This window comes from Nycticebus coucang, chromosome 7, assembly GCF_027406575.1.
Source record: "Nycticebus coucang isolate mNycCou1 chromosome 7, mNycCou1.pri, whole genome shotgun sequence".
NCBI lineage: Eukaryota > Metazoa > Chordata > Mammalia > Primates > Lorisidae > Nycticebus > Nycticebus coucang.
Genome location: NC_069786.1, coordinates 30,159,285 through 30,180,668, shown reverse-complemented (window position 1 = coordinate 30,180,668; position 21,384 = coordinate 30,159,285). Strand labels below are relative to the sequence as shown.

The 21,384-nt window shown below is 35.8% G+C and overlaps 1 protein-coding gene across 1 annotated transcript in view; it reads right to left on the bottom strand.

The window, feature by feature from the left end:
• THSD7B (thrombospondin type 1 domain containing 7B) overlaps window positions 1-21,384 on the bottom strand; it is a 1,036,041-nt gene that overhangs the window by 226,666 nt on the left and 787,991 nt on the right. Inside the window, exon 15 of the mRNA XM_053597329.1 lies at window positions 20,343-20,521. Coding sequence (XP_053453304.1) covers window positions 20,343-20,521 — 179 coding nt within the window. The remainder of the gene's footprint in view (window positions 1-20,342; window positions 20,522-21,384) is intronic.

The following is a 21,384-nucleotide window of genomic DNA, read 5'->3' as shown; positions in this document are numbered from 1 at the left end:
CTCAAACTCCTGGTCTCGAGCGATCTTCTCACCTTCCTTCCCAAAGTGTTGAGATTACAGATGTGAGGCACTATGCTAAGTCTGGATCTTTAATAATTTTTAAGAGTATGTGGCATCGTGAAACAAGAAGGTTTAAGGACTTATCTTAAGGGCACTTTTTTCTTTTTTTTTTTTTTTTTTTTTTATTGTTGGGGATTCATTGAGGGTACAATAAGCCAGTTACACTGATTGCAATTGTTAGGTAAAGTCCCTCTTGCAATCATGTCTTGCCCCCATAAAATGTGACACACACTAAGGCCCCACCCTCCTCCCTCCATCCCTCTTTCTGCTTCCCCCCCCATAACCTTAATTGTCATTAATTGTCCTCATATCAAGATTGAGTACATAGGATTCATGCTTCTCCATTTTTGTGATGCTTTACTAAGAATAGTGTCTTCCACTTCCATCCAGGTTAATACGAAGGATGTAAAGTCTCCATTTTTTTTAATGGCTGAATAGTATTCCATGGTAAAGGCTTTTATATGAAATTACTTTTCTGTTTCAACTGGAATAATTTAGTAAGTATCCCACAAATCTCACACACTATTCTGTAACCAAAAGCAAAGCACACCAGTATAGACAGGAAGAAAATGACTAAACCAGAGGCCTTATAATCAAACACCTATAAATTCATGTGACATAAATGAGTAAAATAATCTCTATTTAAGAACAATCCCTTTCCACTTTCTTTAACACTCCATGTTTTTATTCTTTTACCTTTGATAGAGACTTGGATTCCAAGAATGTTTTTTATCATAAAGCTACCAAAAGAAGGCAATAGTATAAATCAACTTATAAATGATCACCAACAGTATAGGCTTCTGTTCTTCCCCTTAAATACAGAGGGACCCTTTCTGTCCCTTCTCCAGCTGTGCCTCTCTTCATGGAGCAAAGAACCTGCAGAGTCCAGGGGACATGCCACTGGCAACCTTTTTCTAGACCACACATCACAAAACCTTGGCCCCAGAATTCTCTGCCAAATGGTTTTGAGATGCTTTTATGACTTGTGTGAGTGTCTTTCCTAGATCTGACCTCCTGAGAATGGGGTCTACTTTGTAGTCCAGAGCTGGCCAGTGGGCACTAGATTATATTTAGGCTTGAAGAAACTTTGTAACATCATGGAGTTTCCAAAGCCCTTCTACCAGCAATATGATTAAATAATGATGTTAATAACAATTGTTACCTATTATTACATATTAGGCATTATATTAGAACAACTGAGTATATTATCTCAACAGCATTGGTATTTTCAAATTTTTCTCATCTATGAAAAAGCACCAAAGCTCAACTATCAATTTTCTCTTAGCCAGTCCCCTTTAAAATAATTCTTATTAGGAAATGGGTTTGTGCTTTTGCTCAGCAAGAATAGCAATTATAAAGTGTGGATATGAATTAGAACAATTAACCTGGTCTGTGGAGAGATTAAACCTTGGCACAAATTGTAATTAAGTTAGTTAATCTGCCTCCCATATTGATTCCAGGTATGTAATTCAATAATAGTTCCTGGGCAAGTGAAACTTGAACCCTTCTGAGTAACATGGGCATTGGGCATGAAACTCTTCTGCTTTTATGCCAACGAAGTGTCATCTCTTGATTATGACTCCTTTTATAGCCTTTCCATAACTCCTTCAAATGGTCTTTTAGATGGGCTATAAAGTTGTTAATCAGAATAAAGTGAAATTTGTACTTAGTACTAAAATGTAAATTAATTGTATGTTTTCTCCCAAATCTAATCATTTGAAACATCTGGTATATATATTTTAGTGCTTCATTCACTCTAATGGTGATACTTTTAGCAAGTTGTTAAAACTACTTCCCATTTCTCCATCATAGCAGTCCAAAGGATGCAGCTAATGTTTCAGCATCGAAGCATCTCTTACAAACTCATTAAGAAACAACCGGTTCTCTTTGGCTCATCATAAAGTAAAATAGAGCAGAACATTATCATCTGTCCACTGCCAACCAGACAATGAAAGCACTGCCCTAACTGTGAAGAAAGTTTAAAGTTTTCAAGAATCAAGGGCATTAAGTATAGAAAATTAATCCTTTCACTGCCAAGTTTTATACTTTTGAATATCAATTTTCTCCAGCTGTGATAGTTTCTTTTGTAACATCTGCTGGAGAGGAGGAAGAATGCATAGCAATTGTACTTAAGCATAGCAATACTTTTTGATGATTAAGGCCAACAGAATTATGGGAAATCAGTGGCTTGCAAATGATATAAATTATATAAAGATTAAAAATGCTCATAACTTACTTTTAATTAAGTAATAAGCCTGAAAAGATTTTTCAGTAGGTCTGAATAATGTGCATTACAAGTGACAGATAAGAATTCATGCAAAGGGGATCATATACTGAATTCAAAATGTTCATATTTCACTTTTACATTACAAAGCTCTTTCTATTCAGTTCCTCTTCCTTAGTTCTTTGCTATCCCTATATTAAGGAGCTAACTTAAATAATTTTTCTCCTAGAGTCATTCAGTATTTTACTCAATTATCTTTCTGGTTTGATTTCCTAGACATAGGAGACTTAGAATCAAATGTCTATTATACCAAGGCCAGAAGCAGGGGTAGGGAAAAATCAAGATCAGTCCACATGCGTCAGTGCTCAGGTCACTAAATTTTCCTTTTACATGGAAGCTTTCCCCTCCACTTTGTTGAACTTATTTGACAAGTCCCGAGTCAACTACATGAAAAACCCCATTAAAAAAAAATGCATAAAGAAACAGAGTTAGCAATTCAGTACTCAACAAAAAGCTCAATTTCTTTTTCATCAAAAAGAGAATGAGCCATACCAATACATCAAAATGATGGAATCAAAAATTTCTCCTTTTACTTGTATCCCAGGGCTTGATTCTGCTTGTTTAGTTTCCAGTTTTGACTGGTACAGAGATGGTAATGCAAATGCCATTAAAAACAAAAGCATAAAAGCAGTTAGTGTGAGCCTAAAAACAGAATCTGATCAGAAAGTATCTAAATACACATGCTAACTCAATTTTCCAATGACTCAATTTACTCAGAAGAAAGAAAATAAAATATGCACTCTGTCAAAAGTTCTACCCCTCCACACACAAAATCTTTTCTGCTTTATTATTTAGAGGGCACATGAACTTTCACTCATATGGTTGTGAGTACTCATACCTCGGAGGAACTGTGATGACAACAGAAGATAAGGCAGCCTGTCTTTCAGTAGCCTCAAGTTTAGAGGACAAACTGGGACAGATTCATAAAAACAGAAGAGGATCAGCAAATAACTACCAAGTGTTTGATATCTCATTGCTTGCAGTTCCTAAAATTTCACCCTCAACTCTTCTAAATGTATCATCCTCTGGGGCTTTTAAAACTTTTTAGAGCAACCATATTGATAAATCTAAACATATAAATCTGCTTGAATGACAATTTTCACTAGGATTTCTTTTCCATAACTATGGACTCTTATTTCATTTTCATACAAAACAATATGTAATTCACCTTACCCTTGGCAGATGCTATTACTTGCCAATATTAGTGTTGCAACTTTGAATAGCCTATAGGTTTAACTCAGAATGAAACATTTTGGGAAAATATAAATGAAATAGTAGAATTGGCTCCCTTCATTACTGTGGTTATGAATATACGCATATTGTGGATTACAATGAAATCTTAAGGCTCCCCCCACCAACAGCTGACTGATTGAACAATCTTGGCCCAGGAGATACCCTAAAACTGAGTTGCTAAGCAAGAGAAAGGAGGTCAAACATGCCTCATCAGGCCCCGTCCCTTATTAGAGACGTCTGTTGTAACTCATTAAAAGGCCTAAGGTGATATAAGACAAACTTTCAGGTCCTTACCATATGTAATGATGACTTTTCTATCAAGAATGGACACTTATCTTGAGCATTTCTTTCCACTGATTCCCAGAACTCTTTCAGCCAATTATTGACTAAAGAATCTTCAAACCCACCTATAACCTGTAAGCCCTCCATCTTAAGATGTCCCACCTTTTCAGGCCAAACCAATGTATGCCTTGTATGTATTGATTTATGACTTCACCTATAATTCCTGTCTTCCTAAAACATATAAAGCCAAACTAACCCCACCATAGCACGTCTACTTGCTCAAGGCTTCTTGGGTGTGGCTCTAGGCCATGGTCCTCAAATTTAGCTCAGAATAAAACTTTTTAAAATTAATTTACACAGTATGGCTTCTTTTCCCTTGACAACACTTTTAGTGTTGCCTTTAGTAAGCCTTTAAATCATTTGTAAATAACCCAAGAAAGAGTTGCATGGCTACAGAGGTCAGGATAAATAGAAGTAGTGTATGAATATATTGCTTCTCTGGGGGCTTACTTATTTATCACTAGGGTGAGGAGTTGGAATATTGTTTACACCAAATAACTTGCAAAATGGAATGATGTCCTGGCCAAAAACTTATTTGTTAAGGAAGAGCTCGGGTCAAGGCAACTTGTATCCTGCCTTGTTTTTCTAGCATACATAAATAAAAGTCTCTGATATTGGACCAAAAACATTATTTAATTTTTCTCCATAGAAGATTCCAAATTTTACTTATAACTAATTATACCTTTATCCAATTAAATGTCAGAAAGAGTAAAATTAAGAATATATAACATACATATCACCACATGCATTCCCTTGTAGGGGACTACCCAATGACAGTTTCCCAACTGCTTGGCCTTCATCTGGAGCTTGTTAAAATTGAAGGTTGTCCCCTTTTTCCCAGTCCTACCCAGAGTCTGCATTTAAGCAAGAGATGTCGCATGAGTCACTGCCCTATCAGACCAAAGTATCATAATGCATTCATTTCAAGTTTGGCTGAGACATGGCTGTCATAACCACAGAGAGTCTAGGTCTCAGACACCACCATATAAGCAGCTTTGAACATGTATCTCAGTTTTCTGAACAAATATTATAGATTTCTATATGTCCCCTTAAATTGAAAAGATAGAAGTTTGGAAAGCACTTGTTTGAGCTAATTAAGTTTTTACTTCCACTGATCAGTTCAGAAATGTACACAAAATCCAACTTCAGATAACGGGGTGTTAAGGAAAGTCCTCTGAAAGAGCTGGGAAGGATTTGTTATTCCTAAGATTCCTCAAGGAGTGTCATGCTCTTATTATTCTAACCATCACTGCTTCAGGAGGCTAAGCTGGAAACTGCTGAGCTGTCTTGCCAACAAGTGGAGTGTGAAGTTGGCACTGAAGATGACAATGCAAAGAGAGACAGAAAGAAGCTAGGTCCATGATGATGAGGTGAAGCTACAGAACCAGCCCATCCTGAAGCCTCCAGGGCCACTCACTAGACTTCCTATTATATGAGGTAATGCATTTCCTTGTTGTTTATGCCAGTTAGGCTTGAGGTCCCTGTTTAGTTGTATATCATCCTAATAAAATGGAGGAAGGACAGTTTTACTGATGGAGTACAATGGGTTTCACGCATTTTTGAAAAAGTTAAATCAGTTTGGATGCCATGAGCTTGTAGAGCATTATTACATACATTTCCACCTTTTCCAATCTCCCCTCCTGTTGTCACAAGTACCAGCTCACAGTAGAAACTCTTTGAGCAGTAGTGTTCATTAAGTGTGCAATGAAGAAAATGAAAGAATGAATGAATAACAGCACAAGTGCACTGAGTTTAAACTGCTTTCCAAAATGTTTACCATTACATTAGATTCCAGTTTATTGTTACTTCTTCTCTTTTTGAAAGCTACTGGGACTCATTAATAAATTTCCTATACCTAAGAGATTCCCCTCCACATCATACATCTTTTTACATGCCTGAGTAACACAGACAATATCCCTAATTTTATAGCACGAGAATATGCAGGGAATAGTAAAGGGAACAGGAATTTATTCTGAGCAGGGTGGCTGAATATACATATTTATTAAGGTCATTGAATATGAAATGTTTGATTTCTTCAAATACTAAGTTTGACTCTCTGTACTTTGATATCTCTTTTGCTTTGATGCTCTTCATTTTATTGTGAAGGTACATCCTTCTTCTTTCACATGCACCTTTTGGTTTGTGATTACCTTTCAATTTTTTTTTCTTTTAGAACAATTTTTGTGAAACCATGGATAAGTCAAAAATTCTTGTTATTTCTGAATATGAGTTCATCGTGGAACCAATGCAGTGCAGACAGCTCGGAATATCCACAAAGCCATTTGGGAAGGATGTGGAATGCACAGTTTGAGAAGTTCTGAGGATTTTAATCTTGAAAATGAACACATGGGTAACCTGAGTCCAAGGAGGATAAGGATGAGCTGAAAGCTGTAGTGGAAGCGAATCCATCTCACACACAAATTAGCACCAAAGTTTGACGTTACCATTCCAACAATATTGAACCACTTGAAATAAATCAGCAAGGTAAAGAAGCTAGATAGATGAGATAGATGTGTTCCTCATGAATTGAATGAGCACCAGAAAAAAATTGTTACTGAAAGCTTAGAACTTGTCCTCTGAAGCCCCATCAGAAAAATAGGAACAAGCAGTTTGGGGAGAAGGAAATAAAAGTATATTAATTTGTCAGCAAATGAGGAGGTTGGCAGACTCCTGTCTCAAAAAATAGTAGCATCTTCTAAACTTCTAAACAGAATCACAGAGCTTTTAAAAGTTCTGGTTAAGCCCATAATTTCATTTTTTTTGGCTAAAACAATCTTGAAGTTTCTGCCCAGATTAATCACATCTTTGGCCAAAGAGATCTTCTGACCTCCCCTCTACCCCCTGCCCACCCAGAGGATTCCCTGGAGCTCTCTCCTGCCATACAAAGAACAAAAGAATATTCCAAGAACATTCCCTAACTCTCACTACCACTGACTTTTAGTTCTTAAAAAAAAATGGTAAGCGGGTTTTGAAGAGACAAAAACCATTTTTACTCCCCCTTTGCTCAAGCCATTCTCTGTTATGAAACCATTTCTAAGATTGCCTTTCTTTGCTGTCCTGGTATAAAGATGAACCATTTCTATACCACATTGTTACATGTAATGCGAAATGGACTCTGTTTTATAATCAAAAGCATTTGGTATAGTGGCTGGATAAAGATGAAGTACCAAAACACAGCCCCAAACCGAATATCAAAAAGTGCTGATTGTGTCTGTTTTGTGGTGCAATGCTGGTGTTATCCACTACAGCCTCCTGACACCTGGTCAATTGATTACAGTGGATGTCTCCAGCAACCACCTAAAGGAAGTGACGATGGTGTTGGCAATTAAACAGCCAAGATTGGTCAATAGAGACAGGCCAATCCTCTTGTAATATAACAGTGCCTCACAAACACTGCTGCTCAAACCATCAGAGCTATTGTTCTAGGAGGATTGACAATTAAGTTTGTGAACTTACTACTGTGTGCTGACATTGGCAGCATTGTATAAACAACTTGGTAAGGTTTCATGACCCTGATATATGAGCATCTCACAGCTGTGTTCAAGCTCACCTGGGTGATGTCTTGCTGAGTTCATTATTGTTATTGGATGTTTTTGTGTGCCACACTACTACTTCAGATCTGATGATGGTCATTCCAGAAAAAGAGTTTTGAAATTGCTCTGAAATGTGGACTAGGCACTGGCATTGGTCCATAGCTTCCTAAGGGGAGTACTGTGAAGTTGACTGTAGTGATATTCAGTAATGAAGTACATAGCACATTTTTACAATGAGTTCTAGAACTTAGTTCTTTGACCTCGTATACTGTGCTACTCTGAAGCCATCAGCACGCCCTTATTTCTAACTCATGAATTAGAACATATCCAGATTTAGTCTTTTTAATTTCCTTTAAAAATCAAGGATCTAGTCTCTATATCCAGATTTAGTCTTTCTAATTGCCTTTACCCACCATCTACAAAGGACATGGAATTTTTTTCTGGAAACATCACATGAGATTGCACAGCCATATTGTACATCTATGTTATTCTAAGCAAAAAAAAAAAAATACTCAAATATACATCTAACTGGCCATAGGGCTATGTAAAGTATATTTTTATTGGAAAATAAATACACTCTGGTTTTGACATGAATAGCACCGACAACACACTACCCTAGTGAAAAATACCAATTAAACAATTTCTATTCTTCAGGGTACTTACAATGGTACAGGGATAATAGTAGTGGCAACTTTTAATTGTACTCAGGCCAAATTCCAAATACCAGCATCTGTATTTCCATGCCTAAAGGCTTTTTCCAGAACAGACTGCTATACTTAGTTAGTCCGAAGTATGTAGACTTAACATTCCATCAATCAGGGACTCTCAGAAATGTCCTAATGAAGATTGTAGCTCTCTGGCCTTTCAGGTGGGATAAATTTGAGGTATGTGTTTTGCACAGTCTCTCTGAGTCACTCAGAGGCTTAAGCTTTGTTGGGCACTGTGGTACCAGGCTTAATAACCTACCTGTTATTGGCATCTTCCCTTCTTTGTTAAATCTACTTATGTACTTCCCTAATGATGTTGCCTGTACTTGAGAAATAAAATTCTTGTTACTCAATCCTGTCTCCAGCTTTGCTCCTGGGAAAACCCAATCTAAGACAACACTGTTAGTGTCTTTGAAGACAATCTTGGGGACTGGGCAGTGTGTCTGTTTAGGGGGTATGATGGAGAGATAGCCAAAAATTAAAACAAAAAAAAAAAAAAAAGAAGAAGAAGAGGAGGAGGAGGAGGAAGAATGCCAAAGAGAGGTATATAGGAGAAATACTGGTTAGTGGGGGAGGATATTGTATTAAATAGGTAGTTGGGTAGGAAACATTAGGAAGCTGAATTTGAGCAAAGATTTAAAAATACAGTATAAAAATAAAAGTATGAAATATCCCTATAAATATAAAATTTGGACCAACTATAACTTCAATATTTCCTTGCTCTCAAAACAGAGAAAAGGAACAGCAATCTCCCTCTGTGTGTTATAGCTGCTCTTGTGTCTTACACCACAGGGTACTTGCTTGCTCTTCAGTTGACATACACTGCATTGGAGAGTTAGTTCAATTCAAACTTCTGTAATATTGCTATTCAAACATTTTGTTCTAAAGATAACAAAACTGTTCTCTATTAGGGTAGAAGATGGTTTGGGGCAACTTTTTTGTTGTTTGGGAATATTCTTTGGAGGCAACTTTGCAATTCATTCTATACTTGGTTTCAGCACTGGCAATAAGCATAGTGTCCAGTGCCTTCTGATCTGAAGAAAGGAGTTCTATCAGGAAAGAAAGCAATAGCTCCATTCTGCCTTGAGTGGTCTTTATTTACATGACAGCAAAATGTGATTTTAGTCCAACATAGAAGGTATTTAATGAGTGCCCAGAGGAAGGGCAACAGAGTACATACTGTAGTATCACCTTGTATCTTCATGAAATACATTCCAAGACCCCCCATTGGATGCTTGAAACTGCCATTAATACTGAACTATACATTACCATGAATTGATTTCTTTTTCCTTCTTCAAAGTTTCATTGGACAGAAGATTTATAGACAGAAGATTTGTAGATAGATTTTGCCAACCATGACATAGGGGTTTATTTTTTTCTTCTGTTATAAAGTTGAGAATTTTCATCTTTTCTACTTAAGGAAACATCATACCACTTTTCTCCGGCATATCCAAATTGCTAGCATCACTATTCTTGTTCTTTGGGGTCATTATTAAGTAAAATAGCATTTCTTGAACATAAGCATTACATTACCAGAACAGTCAATTTGTTTGACCAAAAAGGAAGGAGCTGAGGAGAAATTAATACAGAGAGTTTACTTGGGCCAAAGTTGAGGGCTGAGGACCAGGATATACTTCTAGGTTGCCTTAGATAATGTTGTGAAGATGAAAAGGACAAATCATGAGGGGGGCAATTACAAAAGTTGTTCATGAGTAATTCTCATTGGTTTACAGAAATAATATTGGTTAGTGACTGGCAACACATTGTTGAAATATAGGATGTACGGCATTTTATATATGGCCACTTGTTTAGTTTAAAGCTTGCATCACGAGTGGCTTCAAGAGGTGATTATTTAGCTCAAGGGAGGATGAAATATAACTTGCTACATTTTAAATGCTTCTTTGGGCCTGATAATTTAAAGGAGCTTGCATTTCTCAGATAAAGAGCCTCCTGCCCCCAATCTGATAACCAAGAGTGCTACTAAGTGACTAATTGGCAGGTAGTGTACAAAGCATGGAGACTCTGGACAAAGGGATGAGTCATATCCCAGGTGGGACAGAGTGGCAGGGCATGAGATTTCCTCACTCTAGTTATAACATGCAATTTAAAATTTACGGATTATTTATTTCTGCAATTTTCCATTTACTATTTTCCGACCGTGGGTGGTAATTGAAACTGAAAAAAGCAGAACTTTTGCCTTTATTTAGACAAATAAGATGTTAAGAAATATTTAGAATAAACCAGACTTCCCATTCAGGAAGCATTAACAGTAGCTTTTAAGCTAAGTCATTGCAACTAAATATTTGACTTCAAATGTATCTACATTTAGTAGATAAATGTAGAAATAGGAACAGTCTGCATAATTTAGGTTTGAAAAACATATGATAGAGATAAAAGTAAACTGATTTGCAAACAGAAATTGCATTTTAGAGAGCAAAGAAAAAGGATCATACCTGACATTTATCTAGAATTTATTATAATATGTGCCAAGCAATGAAATAAGAAGTTTATATTTATTTTCTTCAATACTCATAACAAGCTTATGAGGTAGCTGTCACTGTTGTACCCATTTGACTGATTATGAAACTGAGGCTCAGAAAGATCCAATGTGAGACCAGATCTGATTGAGTTTTAACCTCTTAATATAACACAGAGTGATATTGGACAAGTCATTATATGCTTCGAAACATTAGTCTCCTCTTCTATAAAATAGAAGGATCCTCACAGATTTGCTTTGAGTAGGATATTAATACTAGGCAAACAAGTAGTGGTTACTTTTACTGTTTGAATTAGAAAGGACAGGCTAAGACCACTGCAGGGGAATTGTTTTCTAGGGCTGAATTCAGCACTGGGCAAGAATCTCAACTCTGTCAGTATTCACAATCCTTTCTACTCAGGAAGATCAGGAACAAACCATACGCACCCCTCTTTTTAAAAACACATATGGAGGCTGTCAAAAATGGCTGTTATCCAGCCATTGTTAATACTATTTTTCATATTACATGACTGGATACTTTCCGGACAGCCCTTATACACATTCCTGGATCCACTCTAACTGTGGAGAAGGGGCCTGGGAAACTGTTTTTATTACAGCTTCCTCCTAATCCTGGTGATTTTTCTAGTCTTATGATCAATAGTGATATGAACAATAAATGCTGGATTTCAAAAAACTTAGATAGGCTTTTCAGAGAGACTATTTTTACCATGTATCTTAAGTCATGTAGGTAAAAAATAAATCACAATTCAATAATTGCTTTTTTGTAGGGTCCTTTGACAGGATCTGGGTCACCTGGTTTTTGGTACTTTGACTTAGTATAGGGAGAAAGCTTAAAAAAAATTAAAGAACTAGAGAACTAAACATGCCACTTAGAATCTTATTTTCAAGTAATTTCAAGCCAGTTATTTTTTCCATTTTGTACAGAAGATGTTGCTCTCCCATCAGTTTAGGTTTAATTTTCTAACAAGTATGTTTAGTATAACAAATTCATGCTCATGGTAAAAGTCAGATCTGTATTCTGTCAATGCCTTGAAGGAGGAGGGAATTTCTCATCCTTTATTTAAAGACTAAATGACACACTGATTCAGAAAAGATATGAAAAAGTAGATTCTGCTCTTATATTTTTCTAGAAAATTACTTAGGAATTTCTACTTGAAGTACTTGGTCAAGATAGTTTGCAAAATTGCAAACACAGATGATGTGATTTTCCAGTTGAAACTACAGGAAATGATGTTATCTAATATTTCAGGGCTTTAGGAGTTAAGGGCCTAGCAACAATATGAGGTATGAGTAAACAGTGAAAATGTTCCAAAAGAAAAATTTGACAAAATCTGCCTGCTTCACAATTTTATAGCTGTCTCCAGCCAATCCCCAAAACCCTGCCTAGGAGCAGCTGTAGGGACAGTTGCCAAGCCAGCCTAGTGAGGAACATTCTAGAGGTGCATAATGAACATCTCAAAGACGACTAAAAGTGAGTATGATGTGTGCAGGGTAGCAGTATCCAAAAAAAGCAAGTGGACAACAGAGCTGGGAAAATTGCTTCTCATGACTGATTCTGACAGCTCTCAAAAATAATGATCAAAGTTTCAAAACGAGCCTGAGGGGTAGTACTTTGGAATGATCAAGAATAGAATGTGTGTTGAGGGAGAGGAATCTCTTGAGAAGAAAAAACAATTCTTCTTAGAGATGGTGGCAATGCAATGTGAGAAAGAAAAATTGCCTCTCCCTTGAGGTCTACTCAGCTCAATTAGTACAATGCCACAACTTGAGAGCACAGAGTTGGGACCAGCTGAGTTATAAAGGATGCAAATGGAAGAACACTAGCTCACAGCAGCCACTGTGTACTGCCTCTGAGACAGGGTGCTGCGTACCTGGGTTTTGGGATAACTAATATGTGGGAGAGAAGAAAAATGTGTAGGAGCTTCTACCTCTACCAAATATTCCCAGATAATCTTGAGGAATAAATCACTCTGCAGCCCTTAATTCTGTGGCATGTGGTATTCCATATTTAAAATAAGTTCTTATCAAAGGTACAATCACAAACTTTCCCTCCCCATGCAAGATCAGTGCATCTGAGTGTGCTGAATCACGGATCTGTTCAGGCTGCCTTCCATGCTCAGGAAAACCTTCTTGGTTCCAGTGAAGTCTATGGCTCCCACCAAAGTACTAAATTCGATGTGAACAGCACTCTGGTGGGAATGATTTGGTCTAGGTCAGGATCAGTGGGAGTGAGTGTGGTCCAAAAGAAGCAAGAGGCCAATATTAATTAAATCCAATTACAGCTTCAGTATGGCCATATTTTTCTGAGTAGATAAACATTCCAGTAGAATGAGTTATCTTATTTCCACATCCTTGCATGCTGCTAATAGTTAATGAAGCGGTATCAAAATGAGCATAAGCTATTTCTCCAGCTCTTTCCCAAAAGTCATCTTCTAAGGAAGAAATGTTCATGCTAAGATACATCTGTGTCTATTTGGAAAGAAAGCATTATTGAAAACATTATTACCTAGCTATGAAAAATATAATGCATTATCCTCATCATTTCCAAATTTAGACTAACCATCCTTGGGGAAAAGGCAGCCTTTATTTATTTTTTCTTTTCAGATTAATATGAGGGATTAGGTTATAATGTTTACATTTGTTAAAGTCCCTATCGTACTTGTGTCCCATACCAGGAAGTGTACCATATACTCTTCCACTGTGCCCATTCGGTGATAGAAGACAGACTTTTAAAACAGCAATTGTTTCCAGAGAACACACATATTTAATTTATATCCTTTCATTTGGTTGTTAACATAATCAAAACTTTTTCAAAAATGCATTTAAATACCATGTTTTTTTTTAAAGTATGGGTAATGAATCTCCATAATAAGATTTTTATTTCAACAAATTGTGAACACACTGCTTTGCAAATTATAAACAAAATATAGTTTTCTGGAACTCCCTTGGCTTTAGTTCTGTGAAGAATTTGTAAAGGAAAATATAAATACAATTAGGCTTTAATGTCCTCACATTTAATCTTCTATTCAGCAAGAAAAAAATAGCAAAAATATATAATACAAGTATACTTAAATCCACTCAACACATTACAGATGATAACAAATTAAAATATATTATGGATTTTATTGTGGAAGGCAGAGTCAAGGGCATCAGCCAACTGATCTAATAATCTAATAAACTATTTAGAAAATGTTTTATGCCTAGATAAGAGCTTTGGACAAGCTGCACGCTTGAGTTACTTAGCATCACAAATATACTTAGTGTAAAACTATTCAAGCACTGCTGTCGTAGGTACTTCGAGAGAAAAAGCCATGTTGCTAGGCTTGACTGAAAAGGGAGGCTTTTATGAAATATAAATATTGATTTCACTAACAGATTGAGACCAATTTATGAGGTTGTGTACATATTAGTAATATTTCCTTTTACATTGCTATATTAGATTTCAGTGGGGATCCAAACACAAAATTCTTCAGGCAAATCTTAAAAGACTCTCCTAGGGCAATGTTAATTTGGAAATTTTTATTTCTTCTAGAAGAGCTCATGTTTTCAAGACTTCTAAGGACAAATCATGGCGTAAGAGACTAGAATTCTAATAGGGTGGTCATAAAGTTCGTTTGCAATTTTAAGTTGCACACTATTTTATATTGCATAGAACTTTATGGCCACCCTGTATTTATTTGTATGGAACTAGTCACCACTCATCCAGAGAAGGCTACTTAATGTAGTTTGACAGCCCACAAGATAGTGCACTAGGGTCTAGAATGAGATGCCAACTTAAAAGATAACCCTTGCCCTCAAAAAGACCTCATATTCTAAAAAGAATCCAAGGGAAGGAATGAATAGCTATACGCAGATACACTAACATTTATGTAGACTCATAAACACATGCAAATTCAGACTTTTTTTTTATATACAGTATGTTGGGCTCAATCTAACACATATTATCCTCATGTTCAGGTACTAAAAGTAAGTTCCTCTTTTAATACTATAATTTAGTTACTTTTATTAAAACTCTTAAAACCACCCTTGGTATATGGGGCCGGAGCCCTACTCACTGAGCCACAGGTGCCACCTGAGAATTTCTCTTAAATTCAAGATTTTTCAGTCTTTTGCAGGTTTCCAGCCAGTTCACCCAGCACCATTTGTTAAATAGGGAATCTTTTTCCCACTGAATGTTTTTAATTGGCTTGTCAAAGATTAAATAACGGTAAGTAGCTAGATTCAACTCTTGGTTCTCTATTCTGTTCCAGACATCTACTTCTCTGTTTTTGTGCTAATACCATGCTGTTTTGATCACTATCGATTTGTAGTATAGTCTGAGGTCTGGTAGCGTAATTCCTCCTGCTTTGCTTTTATTTCTGAGTAATGTCTTGGCTATTTGAGTTTTTTTCTGATTCCATATAAAACGAAGTATTGTTTTTTCAAGATCTTTAAAGTATGACAGTGGAGCTTTAATAAGGATTGCATTGAAATTACATATTGCTTTGGGTAGTATGGACATTTTAACAATGTTGATCACCATTAACTAAGATAGACTCTCACTGGATTAAAGATTTAAACTTAAGACATGAAACTATAAAAATACTAGAGGAGAGTACAGGGAAAACCCTTGAAGAAATCCGTCTGGGCGAGTATTTTATGAGGAGGACCCCCTGGGGAATTGAAGCAGCTTCAAAAATACACTCCTGGGACTTGTTCAAACTAAAAAGCTTCTGCACAGGCAAGAACACAGTAAGTAAAGCAAGCAAACAGCCCACAGAATGGGAGAAGAGATTTGCAGGTTATGTCTCTTACAAAGGTTTAATAACCAGAATCCACAGAGAACTCAAACGCATTAGCAAGAATAGAACAAGGGATCCCATCGCAGGCTGGGCAAGGGATTTGAAGAGAAACTTCTTTGAAGAAGACAGGCGTGCGGCCTTCAGACATATGAAAAAATGCTCATCGTCTTTAATCATCAGAGAAATGCAAATCAAAACTACTTTGAGATATCATCTAACTCCAGTGAGACTAGCCTATATCACAAAATCCCAAGACCAGAGATGTTGGCGTGGATGTGGAGAAAAGGGAACACTTTTGCACTGCTGGTGGGAATGCAAATTAATACATTCCTTTTGGAAAGAGATATGGAGAACACTTAGAGATCTAAAAATAGATCTGCCATTCAATCCTGTAATCCCTCTACTGGGCATATACTCAGAAGATCAAAAATCACATCATAACAAAGATATTTGTACCAGAATGTTTATTGCAGCCCTATTCATAATTGCTAAGTCATGGAAAAATCCCAAGTGCCCATCGATCCACGAATGGATTAATAAATTGTGGTATATGTACACCATGGAATATTATGCAGCCTTAAAGAAAGATGGAGACTTTACCTCTTTCCTGTTTACATGGATGGAGCTGGAACATATTCCTCTTAGTAAAGTATCTCAAGAATGGAAGAAAAAGTACCCAATGTACTCAGCCCTACTATGAAACTAATTTAGGGTTCTCACATGAAAGCTGTAACCCAGTTACAACCTGAGAATAGGAGGAAGGAGGAAAGGGAGGGGAGGGACGGGGGAGGTGGGTAGAGGGAAGGAGATTGGTGGGATTACAGCAGCGGTGCATCTTACAAGGGTATATGTGAAACTTGGTAAATGTGGAATGTAAGTGTCTTGGCACAGTAACTGAGAGGATGCCAGGAAGGCTATGTTAACCAGTGTGATGAAAGTGTGTCAAACGGTCTGTGAAGCTAGTGAATGATGCCCCATGATCATATCAATGTGCACAGCTATGATTTAATAATAAAAAAAGAATAAAGTGTCTAGAAAGGAAAATGTAAAGAAAAGGTAGTGAGCACTTAAGATAAAGAATGTTTAAATAAATGTTAACATGGCTGTGAAAAAAAAAAGAAAAAAAATTCAAGATTTTTCACAGTAGTATTTTCCCTTGCCATTCAAAGACTTATGAGTGAGAGGGAGGGATTAATACTTATTGTCCTAATCAATTAACTTAAGATATAGAGCATGTGTGGAGAAAAGGAAATCCTTATAACACTATTTCAGGATTAGTGTAGTATTGTGGAGAGCGCTAAGGAGGGTCCTCTGAAAACTACAAATAGAATCATCATATAATCCAACAATCTCACTTTTGGGTATTTATCCAAAAGATTAGAAATCTATAAGTTGAAGAGATGTCTGCATTTGTATATTCATGGTAACACTATGTCATAAGAGCCAAGATATAGAATTAGCCTGTGCCCACCAACAGATGAATGGTTAAAGAAAATGTGTTATAGATACACAATGGGATACTATTCAGTTTTTAAAAAGGAAGTAATTCTGTTATTTGAGACATGGATGGGATTGGAAAACATTATGCTAAGTGGAATAAGTCAGGAACAAAAATAAAAGTACTGTATGTTCTTAACTTCATATGGAAGTTACAGAAACAAAAGTAGAATGGTTGCTACCAGAAGCTAGGAAGTGAAGGGCACAGGAGTATAATGGTCAAAGCGTACACAGCCTCAGTTAGAGAGAAGGAATGAGTTTGTGGTGGTTTTTTTCTTTTTTCTTTTTTGAGACAGGATCTTGCTCCGTCACACAGACTCAAGTATAATGTTATCCTCATAGCTCACAGCAGAGCAGAACTCCTGGGCTCAAGTGATTTTCTAGACTCAGCCTCCCAAGTAGCTAGGATTATGGGCATGAGACACTTCTCCTAGCTATTTCTTAAAAACTGAGATCCATTTCACAGCATGGTAGATATAGTTAATGGTATATTACATACATACATTTGAAAATTGCTAAGAGAATAAATTTCCAATGTTTTCATCACAGAAAAGAATAAGAATTTCAGGCAATGGGTATATTAATTAGATTAATTTAATTATTCCATATTGTACTTATAAACCACAAAATTATTTCATGCCCCACAAAATATACACAACTATAATTTAAAAATAAATTTTTAGACAGCATATAAAGTATGGATTGAGTTGAAATTTTCTTTTCTGCAGAATATAAAAGTTTATTTAACATTAGAGAGGGAAAATAGTGTGTGGTGGGAGAGACGAGAGGTGAAAGAAAAGAGGACAGTTTATTTTATATCAGCGAAAGGGAAGAGAATGGGGGAAGAGATGAGAGATGGAGACAGAGGAAAGCAGAAAGTAGGGCGTGAGAGGAAGGGAGATCTGAGTTGAAGTTTTTTGATTCAAGTTTAATTTAGCCATATATATGATAGATATCAGAAACCTCATTATGTTAGAATAAACAGCATACTAAATTATATTTCTGATCATTAAAAGTCAGGACTCAAAATCAACACATTGTACCCCACATATTCATAAATGTATTCATGATCTATCTGTATATGACTTAATAAAAAAATGCAAAAGTAAAATTTTAAAATAAAAAAAAAACCTCAGGACTAATTTCTGAGTGTCATAAAAAAAAGATGTCTTTAAAAAGTTATAATTCTCTCCTAGAACTCTAAAGTTAAAAATACCCACAACAGGCAGACTACCTTCACTTTATTTTTAATTACTAAATTTATCTAAATTATTCTTGAATTTGTATTTAATTTCTATTTTGTACTAGTTTTCAAGATTATAAGTTATGTATGTCAAGTAAGTGTTTAGAATAAGTTTCCTTTAAGTCATAGCAGACACCCTAGTACCATTATCTTACGTTTCTATACATTTGTCTTGGCTGAGAATACTAAAAAAAAAAATCTTAAAAAAAAAGTCTTAAAGTCTGTTCTCAAATGAAATCTTGCTAGTCTCTTGAAAATGCCCTAGTTCATAAAATTATCATCTTAAAATTAGTAATTTAATACCAGCATTATAAAGGCTTAGCTTTCATTGAAGGCTTTGAGGAAGATATAAAAAAAATTGTCATACATTATTTATAACTATGTATGCTTAGTAGTTCTTTTCCATTTTAAAAGCCTGGAACCCCCTCTAGGGATAGTCAAATACTCTTTACACAGTGTTCACCTGAGAGTCTCCCTCCTGACCATAAACCTGTATTATTCCTTTCTTTATAAGGCTCATCTCCTCAGACTATCTTTGTTCTCATGTATTAATCATATTTCACTCTTCTCTCCATCAGACGTCTGTGCTTGTGGGTTTTCTTGCAACCGTTGATTTTACAATTCTCTGTTTTGTTTTTTCCCTAAAAAGGTTTACAACTTCTTTGAGGAAAGAAACTGCAGTCATTATTTTACCACATAACATTAAAAAACAAGACTAGCATAATTACTATGCTCTGTCTTAAAATTTAAATATATCTTGCTGGAACGACAAGATGGAATGATAATTTTTTATTTCTGTGAGTTATATATCGTTCATTAAAACTTTGAAAAAATAATTAGAGATATTGGTCTTAATTTAACACATGGTATTTAAGTCTAATAGTGCTAGACAAATGGTGCATCTTATAAGGGTACATGTGAAACTTACTAAATGTAGAGTATAAATGTCTTAACACAATAACTAAGAAAATGCCAGGAAGGCTATGTTAATCAGTGTGATGAAAATATTTCAAATTGTATATAAAACCAGCATATTGTACCCCGTGATTGCATTAATGTACACAGCTATGATTTAATAAAAAAATTTAATTAGAAAGAGATGCATGGGATTTCCTCACACTAAACAACCTATATAGAACCTGATAAAAATGGGGTTAAGATCAGAGACATTAATACAACAGAATTAGTAATAGACACCTTTGTAGATTTTCTGTTCTGAATTTCCCAATGACAAAGGATCTACATACTCAAATGTGTGAGATACACTTTACCCCTCTCTATATAAAGAACTTCTAATTATCAACATCTTGTGCTTTTCCTATTTAATTGATTTTACAAAAGTAAAATATCAGTCCTAATTTAATAATCAGTACGCAATCATGGGAGAAATTTGAGTTCTTATTATGATTCTAAACTAAATCTTAGACTCTTTTATATGGAAAAGGCAACTGGAATACTCCAATCAACTTGGATTACTTAGGATGGCTATTTTATTAGACCTCTATATGGAAATGTGTCTATTAGGGTTTCATTTATAAAAAATAGGTGTGATTTTTGAGGAAGCAGAAAAACAGCTCAAAAGAGACTTAAAGAGTTGTGGAAGGATTGGCAAGATTGAGAATAACAAAAATTAGGATACAGAGGCAGGAGAAAGAAAAATAGAACACTAGTTTTGAAATAATAATGGGGACAGATTTTTCGCTTTTTATTATTGCTTCACACACTTTACCTGATTCTTGAGATCCAGATTGGGCCTCTGTCAACCTTCTGTGTAAGGATTTTCTTTTAGGCATTTGGATTGAATTTTCACTCCAATTCCACTAATTATATTGCCGTTAAGAAACTGATATTCTCCCAACATTGTTATTAACATTTAAATAAATATATATATCGTATAATACCCAATTATACTACAAGATCATTTAAAAGTCAATTGGATTTGATTTTGTAAATATTATTATTGCTAAGGATACCAAGTTGGTCTTGGCATTACCCAGGGGAAGGCAAAACTTCTATTACTAATTCTATAATCTTAATTTTGGCCCTCTTAAATCCTTTTCCAAGCTTGTGATAATTTTTCATGAGCTACAGTTGACTTTACTATCAACTGGAAATAATAATGGGGACAGGTTTTTAGCTTTTCACTATTGCTTCGCTCACTTTACCTGGTTCTTGAGATCCAGTTTGGGACATGGTCGACCTCCATTATAAGGTTTTTCTTTTAGCCATTTGGATCGAATTTTCACTCCAATCCCACAAGATGAACTGCAAGATCCCCAGCTGGACCATTCACTTAACTTGCAATCAAATGGACAGGGGATGACACATTTTTCCTGCATATAACCTGAAAGAAAAAGATTTAAGAGAAGAAAGTCTGGTCAGAACATACTGATAAAATTCACTTTCTGTTTCCATTCTTGCAGCTCAGATTCCTCAACAATATTGTTATTGTGGGTTCAATAATTTTCTACTCAGATAAACAAACACACATTTTGAAAGATAAAGAAATATGATGATATCTTTATCCAAATTTGTGCCATTTCATTTACTTCATAGGCAATTGTGGGATGGAAGCAATCATAAAAGTGCACAGTTACTTCTGGTTTCTGATAAGAAGAAATGAAGCAGTTCATGACTAAAGATGGTGCCATCTCCCTTCACTAGGCCTATGCTCCCCATTCTACAATTCCTATAGTTCATTGTCTGTAACAGGGAGCACAACAGAGTTAATCTTTCTCACCAGTTTATGATCAGCAAGGCTTTCACTAAAAATGATGGTGACTCTGATTTCCAGGTACTGTGACTTGGGGGTGGGAGGAGGACATAGAGCAGACCACAAATTAGGAAGAACAGTATATCATTCAAATAATAAAGTAGAAGATTGGTCAAAAGCTGCATAATGGAATATTGCCCCACAATCAAGAGATATGGGTTGAAGTGTAGCCCAGAATTTCCAGCGTTACCTGGTCTTGCTCTTCAGCCCACTTCTTATTATAGTCTTCCCTAACAGTCTATCATTAATGAGATAATCTCATTGTTTTAACAATCCCCTCTACTATCCAATATGTTCCTCCAGTGCTGATGTCTCCAGTGAATTCTATACCACCTATGGAACTACTCTAATTGGATGACCAGTTAGCCCAGATTCAGCATGTCTAAAGGTAGGAAACAATCTCCTAAACCATTCTGATTCCCTTGTATTCCTCA